We start from the raw sequence: 22,505 nt of genomic DNA on the forward strand, positions 1-22,505 counted from the left end.
AAGAGCTACCTGAGGTCACAGTCATATACATGGTCACAAAACACCTCCAGTCCACTCCTCTGGTTTAATCTACACTCCCCTGAACTAGAATGGAGATGAGGTATTATCAGGCCACAGAGCCATTTCTCTAGCACATTCATTTTCATTAGCAGTTTCAGTGGGTCATGATTTTAGACCTGCTGCTGCTATTAGAGGTAAGAGGAGGAGTGGTGCAGATACGTGGTGACAGTAACAATAGACTGTCAGTGAAACCCCAGCTATTTGCAGACTGCCTGGTAGGGCTGGACTGGGGAAACCCAATATAGACCTGCTATTAAGAAAATGATGAGCTCTTCGGTATGCCTCAATCGAAGAACCATAATGAATCATTTTTGTATGTCTCTCTACCCCAGCTTTCTCTGATTCCTACAGTCTGTCTGACAACTAGTACACTCAATCTGTCATTTTGAATATAATGTCACCACTTAGCTATCTTTAGTCATACTGAGAGGAAGGGTTTAGGTTTTGAGTGTGTATAGGGAAACATGCCACAGTGGTTAATCTAAAAATATACATGTAAAGTGAGAGATAGAACAAGAAATAGAGGGAGAGAAAGAGAAATAGAGAGAAAGACACAAAAAGAGAAAGTAATCCCTTGTTTAAGTGCCTTACCTTTGGGAATAGCCAGTCGTTGCTGTTCCTTTGTGAAGCCGCTGAACGTGTCCTTCAGAGCCTGCGACATCATCTCTTTACTCCCTGGAGTGAGCAGGGGCACGTCTCCACACTCCAGATCTGTCAGTCACACAGGAGAGAGAGACTAGCAGTCAGAGACAGAGCACAGGGCCACACACACACACTGTCCAGACAGACAGTGTATCAACTTGGGAGAGAATCAATTATACTATAAGGTAGCTGGCGCAAACACATTGGTCAGATACGTGTGTCCACAAACAATACATGCTCCAGCTTCCACTCTCCGTGTTGTCAAAGTGCCTCAAAGCGAAGGGTTGTTTGTTTGGCAATATAATACATGAATGACTCACACATTGACAAGGTAGAAGGGCTTTAAGAGGCTTTCAGAGGCCATTCTCACTGACCTGGTCACACCCTGGGTGGGACTCACAAGGTGGGGCTAATACCTATCAGTGGCCACTGTGACCTCCTAACTATGTCCTCCCTTGACACACAGAGGGTCTACTGTCACCCCGACACCACGGTGGTCAAACGGCAAGGGTCAGAGGTTAGGGACGAGGTGATGATGTCACCCTGAGCCCTGCCAAGCTGGAGGGGGTCGAGGGGGTGTATGAAGGGTGAGGGGTGTCTCTGGGGTCCCAGACACACAGGCTCACTGTTCTCTCCTCACAGCCAGTGGGCCCACAGCAGGAGACAGAGCACTCTTTGATGGCTTTAAACAGTGCACGATGACTCGCACTGATCTAATTCAACTCTACCAGATTACAGAGGGGTGGATGGAGGGAGGGGGAGAGGGAAAGCCCCCAGGGCAGGAGAGCTAGACTAGAGTGCTAAAACTCTACTCGGATCAAGATGGCAACAGTCTGAAAAAACAAAGACATGAAAAGAGAGAGAGAGAGACAAACACAGACAGAGAGACAGACAGAGAGACAGACAATCTACTGTGAATAAATATAGAAATCCCCACACCGCATTTCATAACAAAGAAAGGCATAAATGACTACCACGGCTGTATGTCACTCTGTCTCTATCACCCCTCGCCGTGTGAGGTAAACTACCAGATCACAAGCAGGCCCGGAGGGAGATTGGAGATGTTTTGTCACCACTCTGCTGTCTCTCAACGCCACAGATGTTCTGGCATCTCTGCCCTGGTTTGATCTGCCAGCCCAGCGAAGGGGAGGCCTTGGCGATGTGCAGTTCATGCGTGTTTTCAACGCTCGTCAATGTTCCCGACTTCATATGAAATGCACAACAGCTATCTCTCCTCGTTGGGCTGTGGAACTGTAACCCAACACTGCCTGAATGGAACCCAAGGCTCTCTCTCTGTTTAACTGCTGGAAGCTGACAGGCCACATTATGCAGAGTGCCCAAATGGAGGCGAACCGTAACACTAACGGTGTGTGATTGGATTAGGCCTCCATGCTCCCTCTCTCTCCATTTGGAAGACCTGATTATACTGCATATTAGAGTATCCACTCTGTTGGCTAGGTTACAAATTTCTATAGTATCAAGCTATTTTAGTATCATTTTGCAAAAGACTGTAGAGGCTTTTGTCAGACAAGGCCCTCGACATCACGCAGCAAAACAGGCTCCGATTCTGAAAGCATTCTGAAATTAAAATAAAACGAGACCTGACTGTATAGCGTACACCATGTCCCTGACTGCACGGTCAACTTGACCGTCTTCACCAAGGCGGCTGGTTGTTGAGTAACTATGTAGTGTTAGATAGCACAAGCGGAGAGCGGTCGCAGTCTGAGATGAGATGGAGCATGCTCAGAGTCAGACTGTGCCTGGGCTTTGATATCTATCAAAGGCAAAGACTGAGGGAATGTTGCATTTTATTTGAGATGGATCGAGCGGAGTTTGTCTGCACTTTCAAACCAACTCAAAGACACACATAGCTCCCTCTGGGTGAGCAGGTGGGGCTTCAGATCCTTCAGAAACAGCTGAAACAGGCGGTTTAAAAAACCTAGAAAAGACAGGTGTCCTAGTTAAGACTTAACCAATGTGCGTGTGTCTGTACTTAACCAATGTGCGAGGGTCTGTACTTAACCAATGTGCGAGGGTCTGTACTTAACCAATGTGCGAGGGTCTGTACTTAACCAATGTGCGAGGGTCTGTACTTAACCAATGTGCGTGTGTCTGTACTTAACCAATGTGCGTGTGTCTGTACTTAACCAATGTGCGAGGGTCTGTACTTAACCAATGTGCGAGGGTCTGTACTTAACCAATGTGCGTGTGTCTGTACTTAACCAATGTGCGAGGGTCTGTACTTAACCAATGTGCGAGGGTCTGTACTTAACCAATGTGCGAGGGTCTGTACTTAACCAATGTGCGAGGGTCTGTACTTAACCAATGTGCGAGGGTCTGTACTTAACCAATGTGCGAGTGTCTGTACTTAACCAATGTGCGAGTGTCTGTACTTAACCAATGTGCGTGTGTCTGTACTTAACCAATGTGTGTGTGTCTGTACTTAACCAATGTGCGTGTGTCTGTACTTAACCAATGTGCGTGTGTCTGTACTTAACCAATGTGCGTGTGTCTGTACTTAACCAATGTGCGTGTGTCTGTACTTAACCAATGTGCGTGTGTCTGTACTTAACCAATGTGTGTATGTCTGTACTTAACCAATGTGTGTGTGTCTGTACTTAACCAATGTACTGCATAACATTCATGTTTTAACTTGAACATGATATTTCCTGGTGCATGAAGCTCCTATAGTCTGAACTGAATATGATTCTGTTTTACACATTACAAATGATTACATTTCATACAGTATACTGAGAATGGTGCTCACTCCCTCTCTAAACAGCCTATGCAGTTCTCTGTAAGATAGCTAATGTACTGTCCATCCATTAACTAGGGAGGCAGGCTTGGGTCTAGAGTCTCTGCTAAAATATGAGGTCCTGATATAGTTTCAATGCCTGAGAGTCCCATTATGGCAGGCTGGGCAGAGCAGGTCACTATCACTGAGCGTTAATAAGCATCCGCTAGCCACCTCTAACACAGAGTGGTAGTCTATCATAGGATAAGACCCATCCATTTAGTGGACTGACAGTGTGATTGGGTTTAATATGGGGTGTGATTATGACAGAAGAAGGGTAAGGTTGGTGATCTATGACACCCACAACTTAGATTACAGAGTGGAGGAAGGGAGGACCGTGTCTGCATGTGGCTTGTGGTAAATAGTTTTATTGCCTGCCAATTAAGAGAACATACGGATCATTCCAATTTTAATTAGAAGTGGTATGTAAAATGGGACTATATAATCATTGACAGACATTGGGAGAGAGATGTGCTGTAGATATACTGTAAAATATATTGACAGCCACTGCTCTGGTGTCATCCTGTGAGTAATGTCAGTGAGTGCTTGATGTGCGGAGTGCCACTATGATATCTGTCCCGAGAGACACCTACTGAATGGATGCTGTGCGTGCCGTACTAACCATCTCCCTTCCCCCACTCCTAACCTTCCCTGCAGACAAAAGGTTCCAGTCCACACCTCTGGCCGCCAGGTCTGTTAGCAGTCGGGAACAGGAGGAGGAGGGAGGCACAAGTGAACCAAATTAGCAGCCTTCTTCGCCTGTGCGCCGGAGCGAGGGCGTGAAATTGGGATTTTGTGGCCAGGGCCATGGCCCTAAGGAACCGTGGTGGGGCTGGGGTGCGGCAGACCAAGGCGGGTGGGGTAGGGTGGGTGAGGGGAGTGGAGTGGAGGGAGACTGGAAGGATGAGTCATTGAGCTGTAATGTGAGTTGATCACAGGCCTCAAAGTGCTCCCTCTGCTCTCACACACTCTCAGTGTCTGGAACGGTGCCTCCTCCCTGCCTCTCCTCCCTGCCTCTCCTCCCTGCCTCTCCTCCCTGCCTCTCCTCCCTGCCTCTCCTCCCTGCCTCTCCTCCCTGCCTCTCCTCCCTGCCTCTGGCTGAGACTGCTGTGTTCATTCATAAACTCCCTGCTACAACGTTGCCTCTGGCTGAGACTGCTGTGTTCATTCATAAACACCCTGCTACGACGCTGTCTCTGGCTGAGACTGGTGTGTTCATTCATAAACACCCTGCTACGACGCTGTCTCTGGCTGAGACTGGTGTGTTCATTCATAAACACCCTGCTACGACGCTGTCTCTGGCTGAGACTGCTGCGTTCCTTCATAAACCCCCTGCTACGATGCTGTCTCTGGCTGAGACTGCTGCGTTCCTTCATAAACACCCTGCTACGATGCTGTCTCTGGCTGAGACTGCTGCGTTCCTTCATAAACACCCTGCTACGACGCTGTCTCTGGCTGAGACTGCTGTGTTCATTCATAAACTCCCTGCTACAACGTTGCCTCTGGCTGAGACTGCTGTGTTCATTCATAAACACCCTGCTACGATGCTGTCTCTGGCTGAGACTGCTGCGTTCCTTCATAAACACCCTGCTACGATGCTGTCTCTGGCTGAGACTGCTGCGTTCCTTCATAAACACCCTGCTACGATGCTGTCTGGCTGAGACTGCTGTGTTCCTTCATAAACACCCTGCTACGATGCTGTCTCTGGCTGAGACTGCTGCGTTCATTCATAAACACCCTGCTACGACGCTGTCTCTGGCTGAGACTGGTGTGTTCATTCATAAACACCCTGCTACGACGCTGTCTCTGGCTGAGACTGCTGCGTTCCTTCATAAACCCCCTGCTACGATGCTGTCTCTGGCTGAGACTGCTGCGTTCCTTCATAAACACCCTGCTACGATGCTGTCTCTGGCTGAGACTGCTGCGTTCCTTCATAAACACCCTGCTACGATACTGTCTCTGGCTGAGACTGCTGCGTTCCTTCATAAACACCCTGCTACGATGCTGTCTCTGGCTGAGACTGCTGCCTTCATTCATAAACCCCCTGCTACGATGCTGTCTCTGGCTGAGACTGATGCGTTCATTCATAAACACCCTGCTACGATGCTGTCTCTGGCTGAGACTGCTGCGTTCCTTCATAAACACCCTGCTACGATGCTGTCTCTGGCTGAGACTGCTGCGTTCCTTCATAAACACCCTGCTACGATGCTGTCTCTGGCTGAGACTGCTGCGTTCCTTCATAAACACCCTGCTACGATGCTGTCTCTGGCTGAGACTGCTGCCTTCATTCATAAACCCCCTGCTACGATGCTGTCTCTGGCTGAGACTGATGCGTTCATTCATAAACACCCTGCTACGATGCTGTCTCTGGCTGAGACTGCTGCGTTCCTTCATAAACACCCTGCTACGATGCTGTCTCTGGCTGAGACTGCTGCGTTCCTTCATAAACACCCTGCTACGATGCTGTCTCTGGCTGAGACTGCTGCGTTCCTTCATAAACACCCTGCTACGACGCTGTCTCTGGCTGAGACTGCTGCGTTCCTTCATAAACACCCTGCTACGATGCTGTCTCTGGCTGAGACTGCTGCGTTCCTTCATAAACACCCTGCTACGATGCTGTCTCTGGCTGAGACTGCTGCGTTCCTTCATAAACACCCTGCTACGACGCTGTCTCTGGCTGAGACTGCTGCGTTCCTTCATAAACACCCTGCTACGATGCTGTCTCTGGCTGAGACTGCTGCGTTCCTTCATAAACACCCTGCTACGATGCTGTCTGGCTGAGACTGCTGCGTTCCTTCATAAACACCCTGCTACGATGCTGTCTCTGGCTGAGACTGCTGCGTTCCTTCATAAACACCCTGCTACGATGCTGTCTCTGGCTGAGACTGCTGCGTTCCTTCATAAACACCCTGCTACGATGCTGTCTCTGGCTGAGACTGCTGCGTTCCTTCATAAACACCCTGCTACGATGCTGTCTCTGGCTGAGACTGCTGCCTTCATTCATAAACCCCCTGCTACGATGCTGTCTCTGGCTGAGACTGATGCGTTCATTCATAAACACCCTGCTACGATGCTGTCTCTGGCTGAGACTGATGCGTTCATTCATAAACCCCCTGCTACGACGCTGCCTCGATATGCATGGAGCAGGCAACTTCCACCCACACAATGGGAGAAAGAGACACTGTGCTATCATGTGGCTATAAATAGTCCTAGACTGAGTGTGTATGAATGTGTGTGTGTCCATTTAGGTCTGTCACTGTGTGTGTGAGAGAGAAAGACAGTGGGTGTGCGATCAAAGTGGGGAGAATGTCTATAGGGCTATTCAGTGGACTGTCAAATATTTCAGCAGTGAAATGCTTTTAAAGCCATAAAGGGCTGATTTATTTCAGTCCGATGTGAGAATAACATCCGTGGCTGACAATACACCTCTCTTTCTCTCTCTGCAGCACTGTAAGGCTGCATTTCAGTATGCGAGAGGGTCCACTTCCTGAGGCTAAGGTGTCACTTCCTAGAAAGAAAGAGAGAGGTGAGTGGTGGGTTGAGCGAGTCGGTCATTTCAGGGCCAACCCCGGTTAACCCCTTTATGGAAAATATCCCTCCACGGCTTTATAGGTTATTAGGCAGCGTGGTGGGTACCACCAGGGGGTCCAACTCACTCAGGGACCCAATGTCCAGAGGTGACACCGCTATCTGATAGAGCTTTGATGGGGATTCCTATCAGTCCCAGTCTGGGAGCGAAGTGTCATAAACCCTGCTGACATAAAGAGAGACCATTCAGCAGGGGAATGAAGTGGTGGGGGGGTTCAGAGGGTAGTCTATGTCCTGAGAGGACTGCTTGTTCTATTTGGATTCCCATGTGAGGGACAGAGACAGTAATAGAAGAGGCCGCTCGGCACTCGCTAGAGGAAGCTGCCGGGCAGGCAGAGCAGTTGCGTTACATCAGGGCCGACCATGGGCCAGTCCAGGCGCTGCTCTGAGGTCACAGGCTGGGGCTATCCCACCATCCATCCATCCCTCCTTGTTGGAACACTGCAGCTATTCTTAGGGCTCCACCGCTGTCTGCTGGGCGCCCACTCCCTTCACAAGCATGTGGTGCTCAGCCTCCGGACCTGTAACTATTACTACTGTTGACCAGACCTGTATCTATTACTACTGTTGACCAGATCTGTAACTACTACTACTGTTGACCAGACCTGTAACTACTATTACTGTTGACCAGACCTATAACTACTACTACTGTTGACCAGACCTGTAACTACTACTACTGTTGACCAGACCTGTAACTACTACTACTGTTGACCAGACCTGTAACTATTACCACTGTTGACCAGACCTGTAACTACTACTACTGTTGACCAGACCTGTAACTACTAATTCTGTTGACCAGACCTGTAACTACTACTACTGTTGACCAGACCTATAACTACTACTACTTTTGACCAGACCTGTAACTACTACTACTGTTGACCAGACCTGTAACTACTACTACTGTTGACCAGACCTGTAACTACTATTACTGTTGACCAGACCTGTAACTACTATTACTGTTGACCAGACCTGTAACTACTATTACTGTTGACCAGACCTGTAACTACTATTACTGTTGACCAGACCTATAACTACTACTACTGTTGACCAGACCTGTAACTACTACTACTGTTGACCAGACCTGTAACTACTACTACTGTTGACCAGACCTGTAACTATTACTACTGTTGACCAGACCTGTAACTACTACTACTGTTGACCAGACCTGTAACTACTATTACTGTTGACCAGACCTGTAACTACTATTACTGTTGACCAGACCTGTAACTACTATTACTGTTGACCAGACCTGTAACTACTACTACTGTTGACCAGACCTGTAACTACTACTACTGTTGACCAGACCTGTAACTACTACTACTGTTGACCAGACCTGTAACTACTACTACTGTTGACCAGACCTGTAACTATTACTACTGTTGGCCAGACCTGTAACTACTACTACTGTTGACCAGACCTGTAACTACTACTACTGTTGACCAGACCTGTAACTACTACTACTGTTGACCAGACCTCTAACTATTACTACTGTTGACCAGACCTGTAACTACTACTACTGTTGACCAGACCTGTAACTACTACTACTGTTGACCAGACCTGTAACTACTACTACTGTTGACCAGACCTGTAACTACTACTACTGTTGACCAGACCTGTAACTACTACTACTGTTGACCAGACCTATAACTACTACTACTGTTGACCAGACCTGTAACTACTACTACTGTTGACCAGACCTGTAACTATTACTACTGTTGACCAGACCTGTAACTACTACTACTGTTGACCAGACCTGTAACTACTATTACTGTTGACCAGACCTGTAACTACTACTACTGTTGACCAGACCTGTAACTACTACTACTGTTGACCAGACCTGTAACTACTACTACTGTTGACCAGACCTGTAACTATTACTACTGTTGACCAGACCTATAACTACTACTACTGTTGACCAGACCCGTAACTACTATTACTGTTGACCAGACCTGTAACTACTATTACTGTTGAGCAGACCTGTAACTACTACTACTGTTGACCAGACCTCTAACTATTACTACTGTTGACCAGACCTGTAACTACTATTACTGTTGACCAGACCTGTAACTATTACTACTGTTGACCAGACCTGTAACTACTACTACTGTTGACCAGACCTCTAACTATTACTACTGTTGACCAGACCTGTAACTATTACTACTGTTGACCAGACCTGTAACTATTACTACTGTTGACCAGACCTGTAACTACTACTACTGTTGACCAGACCTGTAACTACTACTACTGTTGACCAGACCTGTAACTACTACTACTGTTGACCAGACCTGTAACTACTACTACTGTTGACCAGACCTGTAACTACTACTACTGTTGACCAGACCTGTAACTACTACTACTGTTGACCAGACCTGTAACTATTACTACTGTTGACCAGACCTGTAACTACTACTACTGTTGACCAGACCTGTAACTACTATTACTGTTGACCAGACCTGTAACTACTACTACTGTTGACCAGACCTGTAACTACTACTACTGTTGACCAGACCTGTATCTATTACTACTGTTGACCAGACCTGTAACTACTATTACTGTTGACCAGACCTATAACTATTACTACTGTTGACCAGACCTGTAACTACTACTACTGTTGACCAGACCTGTAACTACTACTACTGTTGACCAGACCTGTAACTACTACTACTGTTGACCAGACCTGTATCTATTACTACTGTTGACCAGACCTGTAACTACTATTACTGTTGACCAGACCTATAACTACTACTACTGTTGACCAGACCTGTAACTACTACTACTGTTGACCAGACCTGTAACTATTACTACTGTTGACCAGACCTGTAACTATTACTACTGTTGACCAGACCTGTAACTACTACTACTGTTGACCAGACCTGTAACTACTACTACTGTTGACCAGACCTGTAACTACTACTACTGTTGACCAGACCTGTAACTATTACTACTGTTGACCAGACCTGTAACTATTACTACTGTTGACCAGACCCGTAACTACTACTACTGTTGACCAGACCTGTAACTACTACTACTGTTGACCAGACCTGTAACTACTACTACTGTTGACCAGACCTGTAACTACTACTACTGTTGACCAGACCTGTAACTACTACTACTGTTGACCAGACCTGTAACTACTACTACTGTTGACCAGACCTGTAACTACTACTACTGTTGACCAGACCTGTAACTACTACTACTGTTGACCAGACCTGTAACTATTACTACTGTTGACCAGACCTGTAACTACTACTACTGTTGACCAGACCCGTAACTGCTACTACTGTTGACCAGACCCGTAACTGCTACTACTGTTGACCAGACCTGTAACTACTATTACTGTTGACCAGACCTGTAACTACTACTACTGTTGACCAGACCTGTAACTATTACTACTGTTGACCAGACCTATAACTACAGTATGTCTCTCTTTCCAATACAAAACACACAGCTCTCCAGGCTCTGAGGCTAAAAGAGACTAATGCCCCCACAGCTTCTCTTCTTTATTTCTCTCTCTTCTCTATGTTTGAAATTCTAGCTCTGATGTATAGTAAGTACATTAACTCGTCCATATTGTTTACCAGTCTCAGTTCATGTGTGATGACATTAACTGCCTTTTTCAATTGATCCAAGGCTATGCCTGGTGGATGCTAAGTATTTCTCTTGAAAGCTGGTGGAAATTCCCTGCTTACTGCAGAGGGGAAAACAGAGACAAAGCTCTTACTAATGGCTCATGCTCACCATCCACGCCAGCCGCCTACATGTCTTACTACGCACGATCATACACTCAATACTTCAATCATAGAGAAAGAGCAGATGGTTTTATGCGTCTTCAAAGTAGAAGTGACGACTGGGTTGCAAAATGTCTCACTCTGCAAAAATACATACACATTGTGCAATGCCCCAGCTCCCTATGAAAAACGCCTACAGCATATTTCAGAACACTTCAATCTACCCAAGACAAAAAACATGGGAAAAAGCAGGAAAAGGCTGTTCCATGTTCTTTGTGAGTTAGCAGGGCTCTGGCTATCTGTTAGACTACCATGCCAGAGAGCAGAGCAGGTGGTGTGAGCTTAGCGGCATGTAGCAGCTTTCCCTGGCCCCAGCCCTGCTGTAAACACACAGGGGATGCTCTGAGGGAACTGTTTAGGCATTAAATCAAACACACGACATATCTGACAAACAGTTTACTCGCTCGCTTAGATTCTTCTAACAAACCCACCATGCCTGTCCCGTTTTCAGCCCAAACTGCAACATTCCGTGACTACAGTGTCCTGACACTGTTCTGAAATGTGGCGGGAAGCGTTACCGCCTGAAAGTAGAGGGAATCCGTCATATTAACAGAATATTAATTAATTCCACAGTTCTGTTTGTGACACTCTACGCACACAAATACTATATGGATACAGTTCTAGATCATACAGCTCAATGTGCTCTGCTCATTCTAAAGCATGGGCGACAGATGGATAGTGGATAAATAAATTCCCTCCAGACCACATTGTTTTCATGTTGCGTGCCATACATTCCTCTTGTGTTTTACAATCACTAATGTGCTTCCCACAGCGTTCTTGTGTGCCTCTAATGAGTCAGAGAATGACTGTGGCCCCTTAGAAAATGGTTGGAGTTCAAATAGATGAATTAATCTCTATTTTCAATGGAACAGTGATGTTTTAGAGTTGAAATTGATGTTTGAGTGAGAGGAAAACAATCGTATATTGGTAAAACATATCAAACATCTACTTACTTTTCACCTCTTTATCTCAATGTAGGTGTTTTTGACGCAATGCAACACTTCAGACAAAATGAGATAGCTGTGTGTGTGCTGATCATGATGTGTAACAGATGGATAACAGCAACTCATGGAACACATGCACGCGAGCGTGCAAACACTCACACACACAGACTCCTCCAAAACATTGAGTAGATGTGACTCACACCGTCAACGAATGACTGAACTTAACATTGTGTTCCTCTTGACGTGAGTAAACATAATGCAAGCAATCAGTCTATCTAAATAAATGTCATCATTTACTCACTATTTGTCATTTCTTCCTAAGAAGTTCCCCAAAAAAACACACTGGAGTCTGAGCTCTGAGGGCTGAGGATAGGAGCACGTAGAGAGACCTCTTCATGTGGTTTTATGAGAAACTGCCAGTGGACTGTGTCCCAGCAGCTCTGTAGTGATGGAAGTGAACGCTGTCAAGTTCTCATTAGGACGGACCCTTGGGCCTCCTCCAGATGCCCACAGTAATTGTCGTTAGCAACACACAGTCTGGAGATTGCCAGGCCAGGCCACTCACTCCATCCCAAATATGCAGATATGAAGAAAGAGAGAGAAGGACCCAGGCCAAGCTAAGGCATCCAGCTGTTCCAAACACCCAACTCCCAACCAACCACAGCCTGAGCCCTGGCCCCAACCTCCCCTCCTTGGGGTCCAGAGCAGGGCAAGGTAAGGGCACATGCGCCTCCGATTTGACTGTGCCTGCGTCACTGAGACCCGACTCGACATGAGAGTGCCACAGAGCCTCACCTACATCATAGAACTCTCCTCCTCCGCCACAGCTTTCCTTATTGTTCCTTGCTAAGTAGAGGAGAACTGCTTGTCAATACCCCTCTGATATAGTAGGGTTGACAGACATTAAAGCGCAGGCTGTGGCTCATGGGACGTTCACTACTAGCCTGATTACAAAAGCAGCACTCATGCTGACTCCAAAAACAGGTGGTCTGCAGAAAACAGAAAATGCATACAAAAAGGAAAGAGGAAAATCTGGGCCGCTGGCCGTAAACAAAAGACCGGGCTGGCCTCGGAGGACACCAGATTGATGTGTATACCAGGCAAGGTATTCTTACTCTGGGCAAACAACCTCCTGATGAGGAACTGTAAAACAGCAATATGGGGACAGAAATACATGTAGTGCCATGCACAGGGAATGGTGGGATGCGTGGGAGATGGTTGGCCATGGTTTGGTGAGGCAGCGTGGACCCCACTAGTCAGTTCCCAGTCAGCTCTCCCAGTCAGTCCAGTAATGTGGAGTAATGGGGAGAGGAAGGGCCTGTGGCGGCAGGAGGCAGCCAGTGGCATGCGGTGGTGCGGCTGGTGCTGTGACTCAGTGATTAGCAGAGACTGACAGACGGCTGGGATGAGACAAGCCGACGCCACATCAAGGCCTGAGGTGACGTTAGACTGAGAGATGCTCATGTGGCCCACAGAGAGGATGGGAAAGAGGAGGGAGAGAGGGAGAGGAGGAGAGGAGGAATGAGAGGGGGGAGGATGTAAAACTCAGGGACATGATGTTTCTTTGTTTTGGTTGCTGTCTCGAGAAGACTTATTGGTGAAGGCTACACTCCAAGAGATTAATCTTCTCTGATGTTTCTGACACGGTCAAAAGAAATGATCTTTCAAGAAGTTCACATACCATTATACTACCAAATTACATTTTTCAACATGATTCCACACATACCTATGCTTCAGCACATCTTACAGTATGTCACACCTTCAAATGCCTTTCTTGCTCCCTCTCTCTCCACATATGCTTACTATTTAGTACACTGATGTATCACAAGGTAGCACACCTATTGTATATGACTAAACTCTAAAAGGCTAAATTAATGCGTGCAGTCATCCCGATATTGCCCATTCACAATAACATTTCACAGATTAACAGGGGAAGACCACGGTCAAAGAGATGAATGAATGAAGGATGAGGAGGGAGGAGAAGATACCCATTTAATGATATTATAGGGTGACATCACAGCCCATTGACAGCAGAGACACTGTGTCATTGTGGCCAGTAGTAAAGTACTTCTCCTCATAGACAACCATTCTACCAACGTCTGCTCTGCATAAAATTAGACTGTGGCCCATTCAGGAGACTGGGCATCCAATGCCCACTGGGCACAACGGCAGCCTGGCATCATGGATACATTGTTAAGGTAAACACTGTCTAATTACTATGGGCACAGCACCAAATACCAGGCACCGAAAAGTGCTCTTGATCTAACATCCTGGTTGGCCATTACTTGACTCAGCAAAGTGAAATGGACCTGAGCAAACATGTTTGTTCTGTTGGGTCCAGAAGCAGCAGCCCACATCAGAGGAGGCTGAATCGCCCCACCGCTGTTTGCACAGCTGCCAAGTGGCCAGGCGGGATCAAACACGGGCACATTTTGCATTTTATACCCCACTACTGAAGGAGCGCTGAAAACGTCAAACCAGCCCTCAGCCGACACACGCTTATTCAAGCCACCATGCCCAGGAGGAAAACACACCTCACCATGCCAACAGGCACCCACCCGGGGAGAGATGGGTCGAGCCTCTGGCTCCTGGCCCGTTGAGAGCCCTGGCTGGCTGTGTGTGGCTAGGGTGTGTGGTAGCATAAGGGGTTCTGAGTGCAGCCGTCCGGCCTGGTAGTGCTGCGGGCCAGTTAAGACAAGCAGCGTCTTAATCAGATAAAAGGGAGACTGTGACCGAGCAGTCCTGCCTGCCGCACACATTCCTCTCAGTCAATTAACCCTGACCTGCAGACCTGACGAACAGAGAGAGCGGGATCATAGACCGTGCAGGGAGGACTCAGTCAGTACAGGACAGCACATGTTCTTATACAGGATACAGGATGGTAGGAGTAGTGTATATACAGTACTGTAAAGAAGCCATAAGCTACATTCTTTTGAAATCAGAAAAAGAGGCCGTTATATTGCAAACCGACACCCTCCATCTTGAGAAGAAATCGGACTTATCTAAGCCTTGGCAGCTCCACTCCATAGCTTTCTAGTTCTGTTATGGCTACTTGATAAATGGGGTAATCAGCTCCTGCACCATGCTCAACGTTATACTGGGCTTACAGTACATATCTAATTCAATATTGGAGCACTTTATTGCCAACTGTTCACTTGCATGTGGAAAACTTGTATTTCCCAATATATCATTGGCACTACTGTGTGTGGGAATGAAGGAATGAAGGATCTACTATGTCAGTACCACTACTGTAACTCGGGAACCTGCTTTGTGGAATATAAACAGCTTTGTTTTGGATCACCCCTAACCTCCACCACAGCCTGTAGGCACTTAAAAAGAATTACCTCAGTGGGATAGAGTGAAAAAAGCTTCAGTAAACTGACACTCACTGCACCTTCACAAAGATAGAAAAATAAACAAGACAATGAGATGTACTCCAACCACTTAATCCTATTGTCTTGCTCTGTGTGTGTGTGTGTGTGTGTGTGTGTGTGTGTGTGTGTGTGTGTGTGTGTGTGTGTGTGTGTGTGTGTGTGTGTGTGTGTGTGTGTGTGTGTGTGTGTGTGTGTGTGTGTGTGTGTGTGTGTGTGTGTGTGTGTGTGTGTGTGTTTCTGCGCATGCGTGCATGTGCGCATAGAGAGAAAAAGAGACAGAAAAAAGTTATACCTGTATCTTAGTGTAAATGTTACTAACCAAATCCTCTGCCTAAGTATCATCACTCTATAGCTCACTTAACCCTTTCCACCATTCACAGACAAAGGGCTGTTGTAGTATAAACCAGCCACCGAGGAACATTGCAATTTCCTCTTTGGATCAGAAGGAGCAGGAAGGGTTCAGTTCATCAGTGGGCCACTGGTCTACTGTCCTATTTGCAGTGAGAGAAGCTAGCTACATGGAAACTGGGAAGGAGTAGACGGAATGTGTATGTCTGATGTAGAGAGTCTTGGCAGCTACAGCCTGACCCCAGCACACATGGTCGGTAGAGGAAGAGGGAGCTAGCATTGCGAAATGGCTTTGCAAGATAGCAGTATGTTTTGGCAACCCCACTGCAGCTGTCAGCAACTTTTTTATATGAGTGTGTTACCATTCCTGTGTGTGTGTGTGTGTGTGTGTGTGTGTGTGTGTGTGTGTGTGTGTGTGTGTGTGTGTGTGTGTGTGTGTGTGTGTGTGTGTGTGTGTGTGTGTGTGTGTGTGTGTGTGTGTGTGTGTGTGTGTGTGTGTGTGTGTGCGTGTGTGTGTGTGTGTGTGTGTGCGTGTGTGTGTGTGTGTGTGCGTGTGTGCACCTTCTGCAGGTGTAATCTGAATTAAAGTGGTGAACACATCACCAGTGCTTCACCTCAAGGAGTCATTACACGTTCTTCCTTTTTTTCAGCGTATCGGGTTACAGTATGTATTATGTTTCCATGACGTCTCAAGCCTTTGCCACCTTAACAGCTGGCACACTTCTGAAGCTAAAAACTTGTCTTATTATTAGCCTGATGTTAGCTACTAAAGCCCAGTCAGCCCTATCAATGAAGAAAGAAAGAGTGAAATCAGCCTGATTCTCTGTGTAAAAGAACCGAGTCACTTTGAGGGGAATTAAACCACAAGGATCTAAATACAGACACAAACACTGTGTTGTGTGGGCTTGTCTCCATGCCACAGCCCAGTGCAACCTGGCCTGGCCTTACGGGCAGCAGGCAGGATATCCAGCCCTTAGGCCTGCACACTCATCACCCCGTCTGCCTCTGGTTCTCTCTGGAGACGCCAGCTAAACCACTCAGCAAGGAGGAGATGAGAGGGGGAAAGGAGAGTGGGAATACTGATGACTGGGCGTGGTCTCCCATGCAGACAGAGCAGCATGCCTGATATGACACCCCCCCTCCCTGTGCTGGGGCTGGGGCAACTCTGGGTGGCCAGGGAGGGAGACTGGGAGAGGCCGTTAGATGGGATGTGATTGGGAGAGGAGATGGGACTGTGATAGTAGGTGCCCGGAGAGGCATGATCTCAGGATGAAAGAGAAGGCTTACTCTCTAGAGGGAAATCATTTGGACAGACTTTTTTTACTATTATACCAAAGGCATACACAACAGGCACAAGGCTACTGTAAACCTACATAAATAATAATGTGTTCAAATTAACAAACTTTTTATGAATAAGGAAATGTGTCAACTGTCAAATTCAAATATTATTTTTTTAACACGCTTATGCACAATGTCACACTGATTGCTTTAGTCTTACGTTATTTACCATAGTTGAAGTAAGTGTTCATACAGGTAAAATAGTTCAATCATGTCTCCTCATAAATGAACTCTTCATCCTCTGAAATATGATTGTCAGTCTAGCGCAGGGTTCAGCAGCAGCAGCCTACAGTCTAGCCTTGTGATACAGAGCTTTAGACCAGTATAGACAGAATAGTCCCTGCATCATTTCTACTGAACATGAGATAGAAGATTAAGAAATACAACTATGTAAACGGGGGATATCATTCATTTTGTAGGTTAGGAGTAGGTTATAAACCAAGCATAATGTACTGTAACCTAAATTGTATAAAAGTCATGTAAAACAAAATACATGCATTTTCCCTTGTCCATTATTTTATCCAACACAACTGTCTGGAACCACAAACATTTATCGAAACATGTTGTCTTGTTCATGCATACACAACAATTATGGAGATGCGATAGGACGCGGACATTATGTCCCGTTAGGCTACATGATGGCTTTATCATAGGGAAATACTTATCACCTCCACTGATACATGTTGCACTACATAGGATAGCATTTTGCCTTACAAAAGTTGACGCAAGTTTGAAATGCAAGCCGCTATGGACCGGGTAATATGAAACATACGGAGCACAGGCTACTGTAATTACAATGTTATATTATGTCAAAGTTAAAAAGTTGATTTACTCACCGTCCATTCTTTCAGACTTTATGATGGTTAACGTCGGTTTCATATCGACAGCTGCCGTCATGATCATCAGATCAATTTGTTCGATAACGGGATGCTCTATTTTTGTCTCTCTCTCTAACACAATAGTTCCGAGACAATTTATAAAAAAAGGTTTTATTCCCTTGCCGTCCAATAAAGTTATGATTTACTCAAAAACAATATTGCGTTTTTTCTTATCCTCCCGCTTCAATTTATCTCAACCAACATTTCTCCAGTAGGCTACAAACTTCTCTCTCCTCTACTCTCTCTCACGCTCTCTCTCTCTCTCTCTCTCTCTCTCTCAATTCAATGGCTTTCTCCCTCTCTCCCTCTATCTCCGTCAGGGCGTTTCTGTCGCGCTGACTGAGAAGCACGGAAAAGGTTGTTCCCTCTGTGGAGCCTAAATGTACGACTTGACATCTGAAGGGGCGGCGTTTCGACCGCTAGTGCTCAAGTTCGTTTTGCATGGCCCGGTTCCCCGGGTGAGGAGAGTTCTCATTTTAGAACATTCCATTAAGTGACATCTACACTCAACCGGAGCACCAGGCGATGCAAAACGAACTCCACCAGTGATTCACAATTCAATTACGTTCTTGTCCACTGTCTTTCTGTGAGAAACAATGATCCACATGTTCCCGCAAATTAGTCAAATTCAGAGGCTGACAGTAGGCTATTTTGGACATCTGATTAGTTAGGCTACTTCTTGTATTTAGAGATACGTTTTGTTTAGAGTTTTTACACACAACAATAGACCTACAGAAGTTCATCCATGTTCTATAATCCTAATGTCAAAGACTCCCCCATAACGTAACATAAGGTCTTCAATTAAAATGTTGAACAAATTACATAATTATGCAGATAGAGACCTAATACAGTGAGTCAATAACCCTATACAATTCGCATTGTTTATGAAACATTCTCACAGTCAGCCTTAAGCACAAGTTAAAAGAAAGGTGTGGGAGGATTGTTAAACATCTGATAGACCAGCATACAGAGCAGTATACAAAGCATCCCAGGTGAAGGGGTCCGTCTGTGTCCAATTCCAAGGGTCCAAGCGTCCTCATAATTTGCAACCGGCCCTCATAAACACCTCAGATTATTTCCTGTTCACCTTGTACTGATCAATAAAAAACAAGCATGCCTATTTACATAACTACCTCTCAGGCTTTAGAAAAGGGATGACGTCTTGGGGGAATGCACAGGATTTGATGCTGCTGAAACTTGAAACACATCCAAATCACTCAGTGGACACAGAGAGTTCCAAATAACTGGATCAATCGTCTGTTTATCGACACAAATAGAATTGGGGCCCCTGTCATCATGGCCATCACTGCTGATTTGATTTGTATGTGTTACTGTTTAATCTCTAAGATCCTTTTTATATTTGAGTCTGTTTTTCAGGCTACTCTGATGAGGGACACTCAATGTGTTATTTTGGATATTGAATCAAGATTTAGTTATGCCTCTTGTAGGAGAATGACTGAATATCTGAGTGAGAGAGAAAGAGTGCTGGTGCTCCACTTGAAACAATGCCAACCACAAAGAAATTACCTGCCATTGTAACAGATTGTCATTGCAATTTTTTACATGCAGGTTGCTCTGCTTCTTTAGTGGAACCTAGTTATGTTGACAACAGTAGGAGGGTCTGTCCAAGACAATATTACTGGTAGAAATAGACAGATAAAGTACAATAGTTTCATTGTGTGTGAGCTGTAGAATTAATGCCCCAAACAAACAATATAGTGACATAGGATTTAGCCAATGTATCAGCATCCAATCTACACAGGTCTGCATACACAAAATAACATAGCTAGATAAGTCAATATGATCCATCCTAATTTGCAAGGCAATATGATTCTGCATGTACGTATCATTATCTCCAAATGGGATTGGGAGGTAGGGAAGCCAGGGGTATTGATCATGTATGGATTTTTATATAGGGATCTTTCCATTAGCAAACCTGGATATGAGCCATAGTGGAAATGCCAGGCAGAGATGTTGTGTGGCCTCTGCGGTCTTACTACTCCTCACAAGGAGCTGTCAAATGGGTGGGTGTGAGGGGAGGGGTGGTTTAAAGGTACCGCTTACTTCATTTCAGTCAGTCAGTCAGTCTCTCTCCACTCTCTCCCTCTCACTGCCCTCTTTGTTTTGGCTTAATGAGCTCCTTGTATCTACTCTTAAAAGGACAGCCCATGTCCTTTGTGCCTGAGGGCAGCCATTAAGACTAATAGTGTTGCTGACTAATATCTGGACCGGAGCTAGCTGAATGGCCTTTTCAAGGCCACTTTTCATTATGCCCCCTCTCGCTCCCTTATAAGTACCATCCATGTGTTAATGGTGAACATTTAAAGTAGGTATTAATCTATCTATCGATGTACTTAATATCTTAGTTTGAAACTTACTAAGTTCTGGAAATAGGTCAAGTTGAATATAAACTTTTGTTTAATGTTTTGAGAGCTCCACATACACATATAATCGCATGCAGACAAAAATGTAGAGGGGATGTACCCATTTCCACTTGGTTAATACACTCTGGTTTTCATTCAGTATTATATTTCTGACAGGCTAAACTCATTTCCATGAGCGTTACAACAGAGGGAATAAGAGCTGGGTCTCTCTTTACTAAAATCAATGGTTCAAAGAGAAACTCTGAGAGGAAATATTAAAGTTGATTAATTTATTACAAAAGCCAGTTACAGATGTAGGATCTTAATTTGCAGGATTGCAATGCAGGACATGTAAAACGTGCACTGTATTTGAGGTTTAAAAAGGCTTCTCAAGTTTGTAATTTCAGACTTGTCCATTAATTATAATCCACATAATAATTCACATTTCCTGTTGCTGCAGAATTATTTTCCGGCTGTAGCAAACTGTCTCAAATTAAGATACTACATCTGTAAGAACTGGGGCTGCTGTTGTTAACCACACAAACAGTTTCCTGGATACTACCACGTCAAGTTAGTCACTGGTCATTGTACTGTAATTTATACATTGTACAGTTACAGGATGAATGGTCATGGGAATGAAAAGGTCTCTATGTAATTTTAAGTGTAAGTGACAGTCCTCCCAATGAGGTTGAGCAGCACCACCATCATGTCCCACAGATAAGGCAACATGTGCACTTGGGTTTCAATGTCTCGCTTCTTCACCTGGCAAATGCTGTTGCCATGGTTTTGACAGTTAGGGGTTCATGCAATGGCATTGCATTTTAGCACCCATAGCTAAAGCAAAGCTGCTCCTCGGGCACATCTGATGGCTGACTGCTTCTCTTTAATCCAGACATGTGTCTGGTGCACCTGCTGCTGCTACCAGAGGTTAACTGACAGGTAGCTAGCTAAAAGGACCTGCTGCTGCTACCAGAGGTTAACTGACAGGTAGCTAGCTAAAAGGACCTGCTGCTGCTACCAGAGGTTAACTGACAGATAGCTAGCTAAAAGGACCTGCTGCTGCTACCAGAGGTTAACTGACAGGTAGCTAGCTAAAAGGACCTGCTGCTGCTACCAGAGGTTAACTGACAGGTAGCTAGCTAAAAGGACCTGCTGCTGCTACCAAGGGGTTAACTGACAGGTAGCTAGCTAAAAAGGACCTGCTGCTGCTACCAGAGGTTAACTGACAGGTAGCTAGCTAAAAGGACCTGCTGCTGCTACCAGAGGTTAACTGACAGGTAGCTAGCTAAAAGGACCTGCTGCTGCTACCAGAGGTTAACTGACAGGTAGCTAGCTAAAAGGACCTGCTGCTGCTACCAGAGGTTAACTGACAGGTAGCTAGCTAAAAGGACCTGCTGCTGCTACCAAGGGGTTAACTGACAGGTAGCTAGCTAAAAGGACCTGCTGCTGCTACCAAGGGGTTAACTGACAGGTAGCTAGCTAAAAAGGACCTGCTGCTGCTACCAGAGGTTAACTGACAGGTAGCTAGCTAAAAGGACCTGCTGCTGCTACCAGGGGTTAACTGACAGGTAGCTAGCTAAAAGGACCTGCTGCTGCTACCAGAGGTTAACTGACAGGTAGCTAGCTAATTGAAAGGACCTGCTGCTGCTACCAGGGGTTAACTGACAGCTAGCTAATTGAAATGACCAGCTGCTGCTACCAGGGGTTAACTGACAGCTAGCTAGCTGAAAGTTTAACCTATGACCTATACTATATCCTGGGGATTGAAGCTCACCTTCTTTTGACATTGGTCCCTCTCTTTAAGTTTTGGATGTCATTCCTTGATTACATCACGATGACATGCCTCCCCCTGGTTTTAGATATGATCATATTTACAAGGATGTATTACAGTATGCTTTGCTTAGAAACAATGGCTAGGCTGGGGAATTGTTGGCGAGCTGTTGTTTCTTTATGTACCTTAAAATGCAACACCTTGACATGTTTGTCTTTTTGCTACAATATGAAACCCAGACCCTAGGGTTGGTGGTGGAGAAGCGTAGTGAAATGAAAAATATTATTCTGTTACCACCAGCCAATCGGTATGGCATGACTGGATTGGCCTCCCTGTTCTTAGGTACCACTTAGCGAGTTATTGACCAGTCACTCATTCATTCACACACACACACACACACACACACACTAATGACACAGTGGGATCCTTGTTGGCCCTTGTCTCTTAGCCGTCTGGGGATGAGACAGGCTGGATGCAGTCCTGCTGAGATCACAGGCGTCCAGTAGGGACAGAACTACAGGCTGTGTGTTTGTGTGTGCATCTGTGTGTGCGTGCGTGGTGAGTGACCGTATGTATGTATGTTTGAGTGAGTATGCTGGGCCTGCCTGAACATAAGT

The 22,505-nt window shown here is 45.7% G+C and overlaps 1 protein-coding gene across 3 annotated transcripts in view; it reads right to left on the reverse strand.

The window, feature by feature from the left end:
- Window positions 1-22,505, reverse strand: part of LOC129831878 (protein c-ets-1-B) — a 43,676-nt gene that overhangs the window by 13,197 nt on the left and 7,974 nt on the right. For 2 of the 3 annotated variants that reach the window (XM_055895423.1, XM_055895422.1), the window contains exon 4: window positions 652-771. In XM_055895423.1, the coding sequence (XP_055751398.1) occupies window positions 652-771 (120 nt within the window). Of the gene's footprint in view, window positions 1-651; window positions 772-17,712; window positions 18,115-22,505 lie in introns of those variants that run through there. The other variant, XM_055895424.1, reaches the window with a different exon arrangement.

This window comes from Salvelinus fontinalis, chromosome 33, assembly GCF_029448725.1.
Source record: "Salvelinus fontinalis isolate EN_2023a chromosome 33, ASM2944872v1, whole genome shotgun sequence".
Lineage (NCBI taxonomy): Eukaryota > Metazoa > Chordata > Actinopteri > Salmoniformes > Salmonidae > Salvelinus > Salvelinus fontinalis.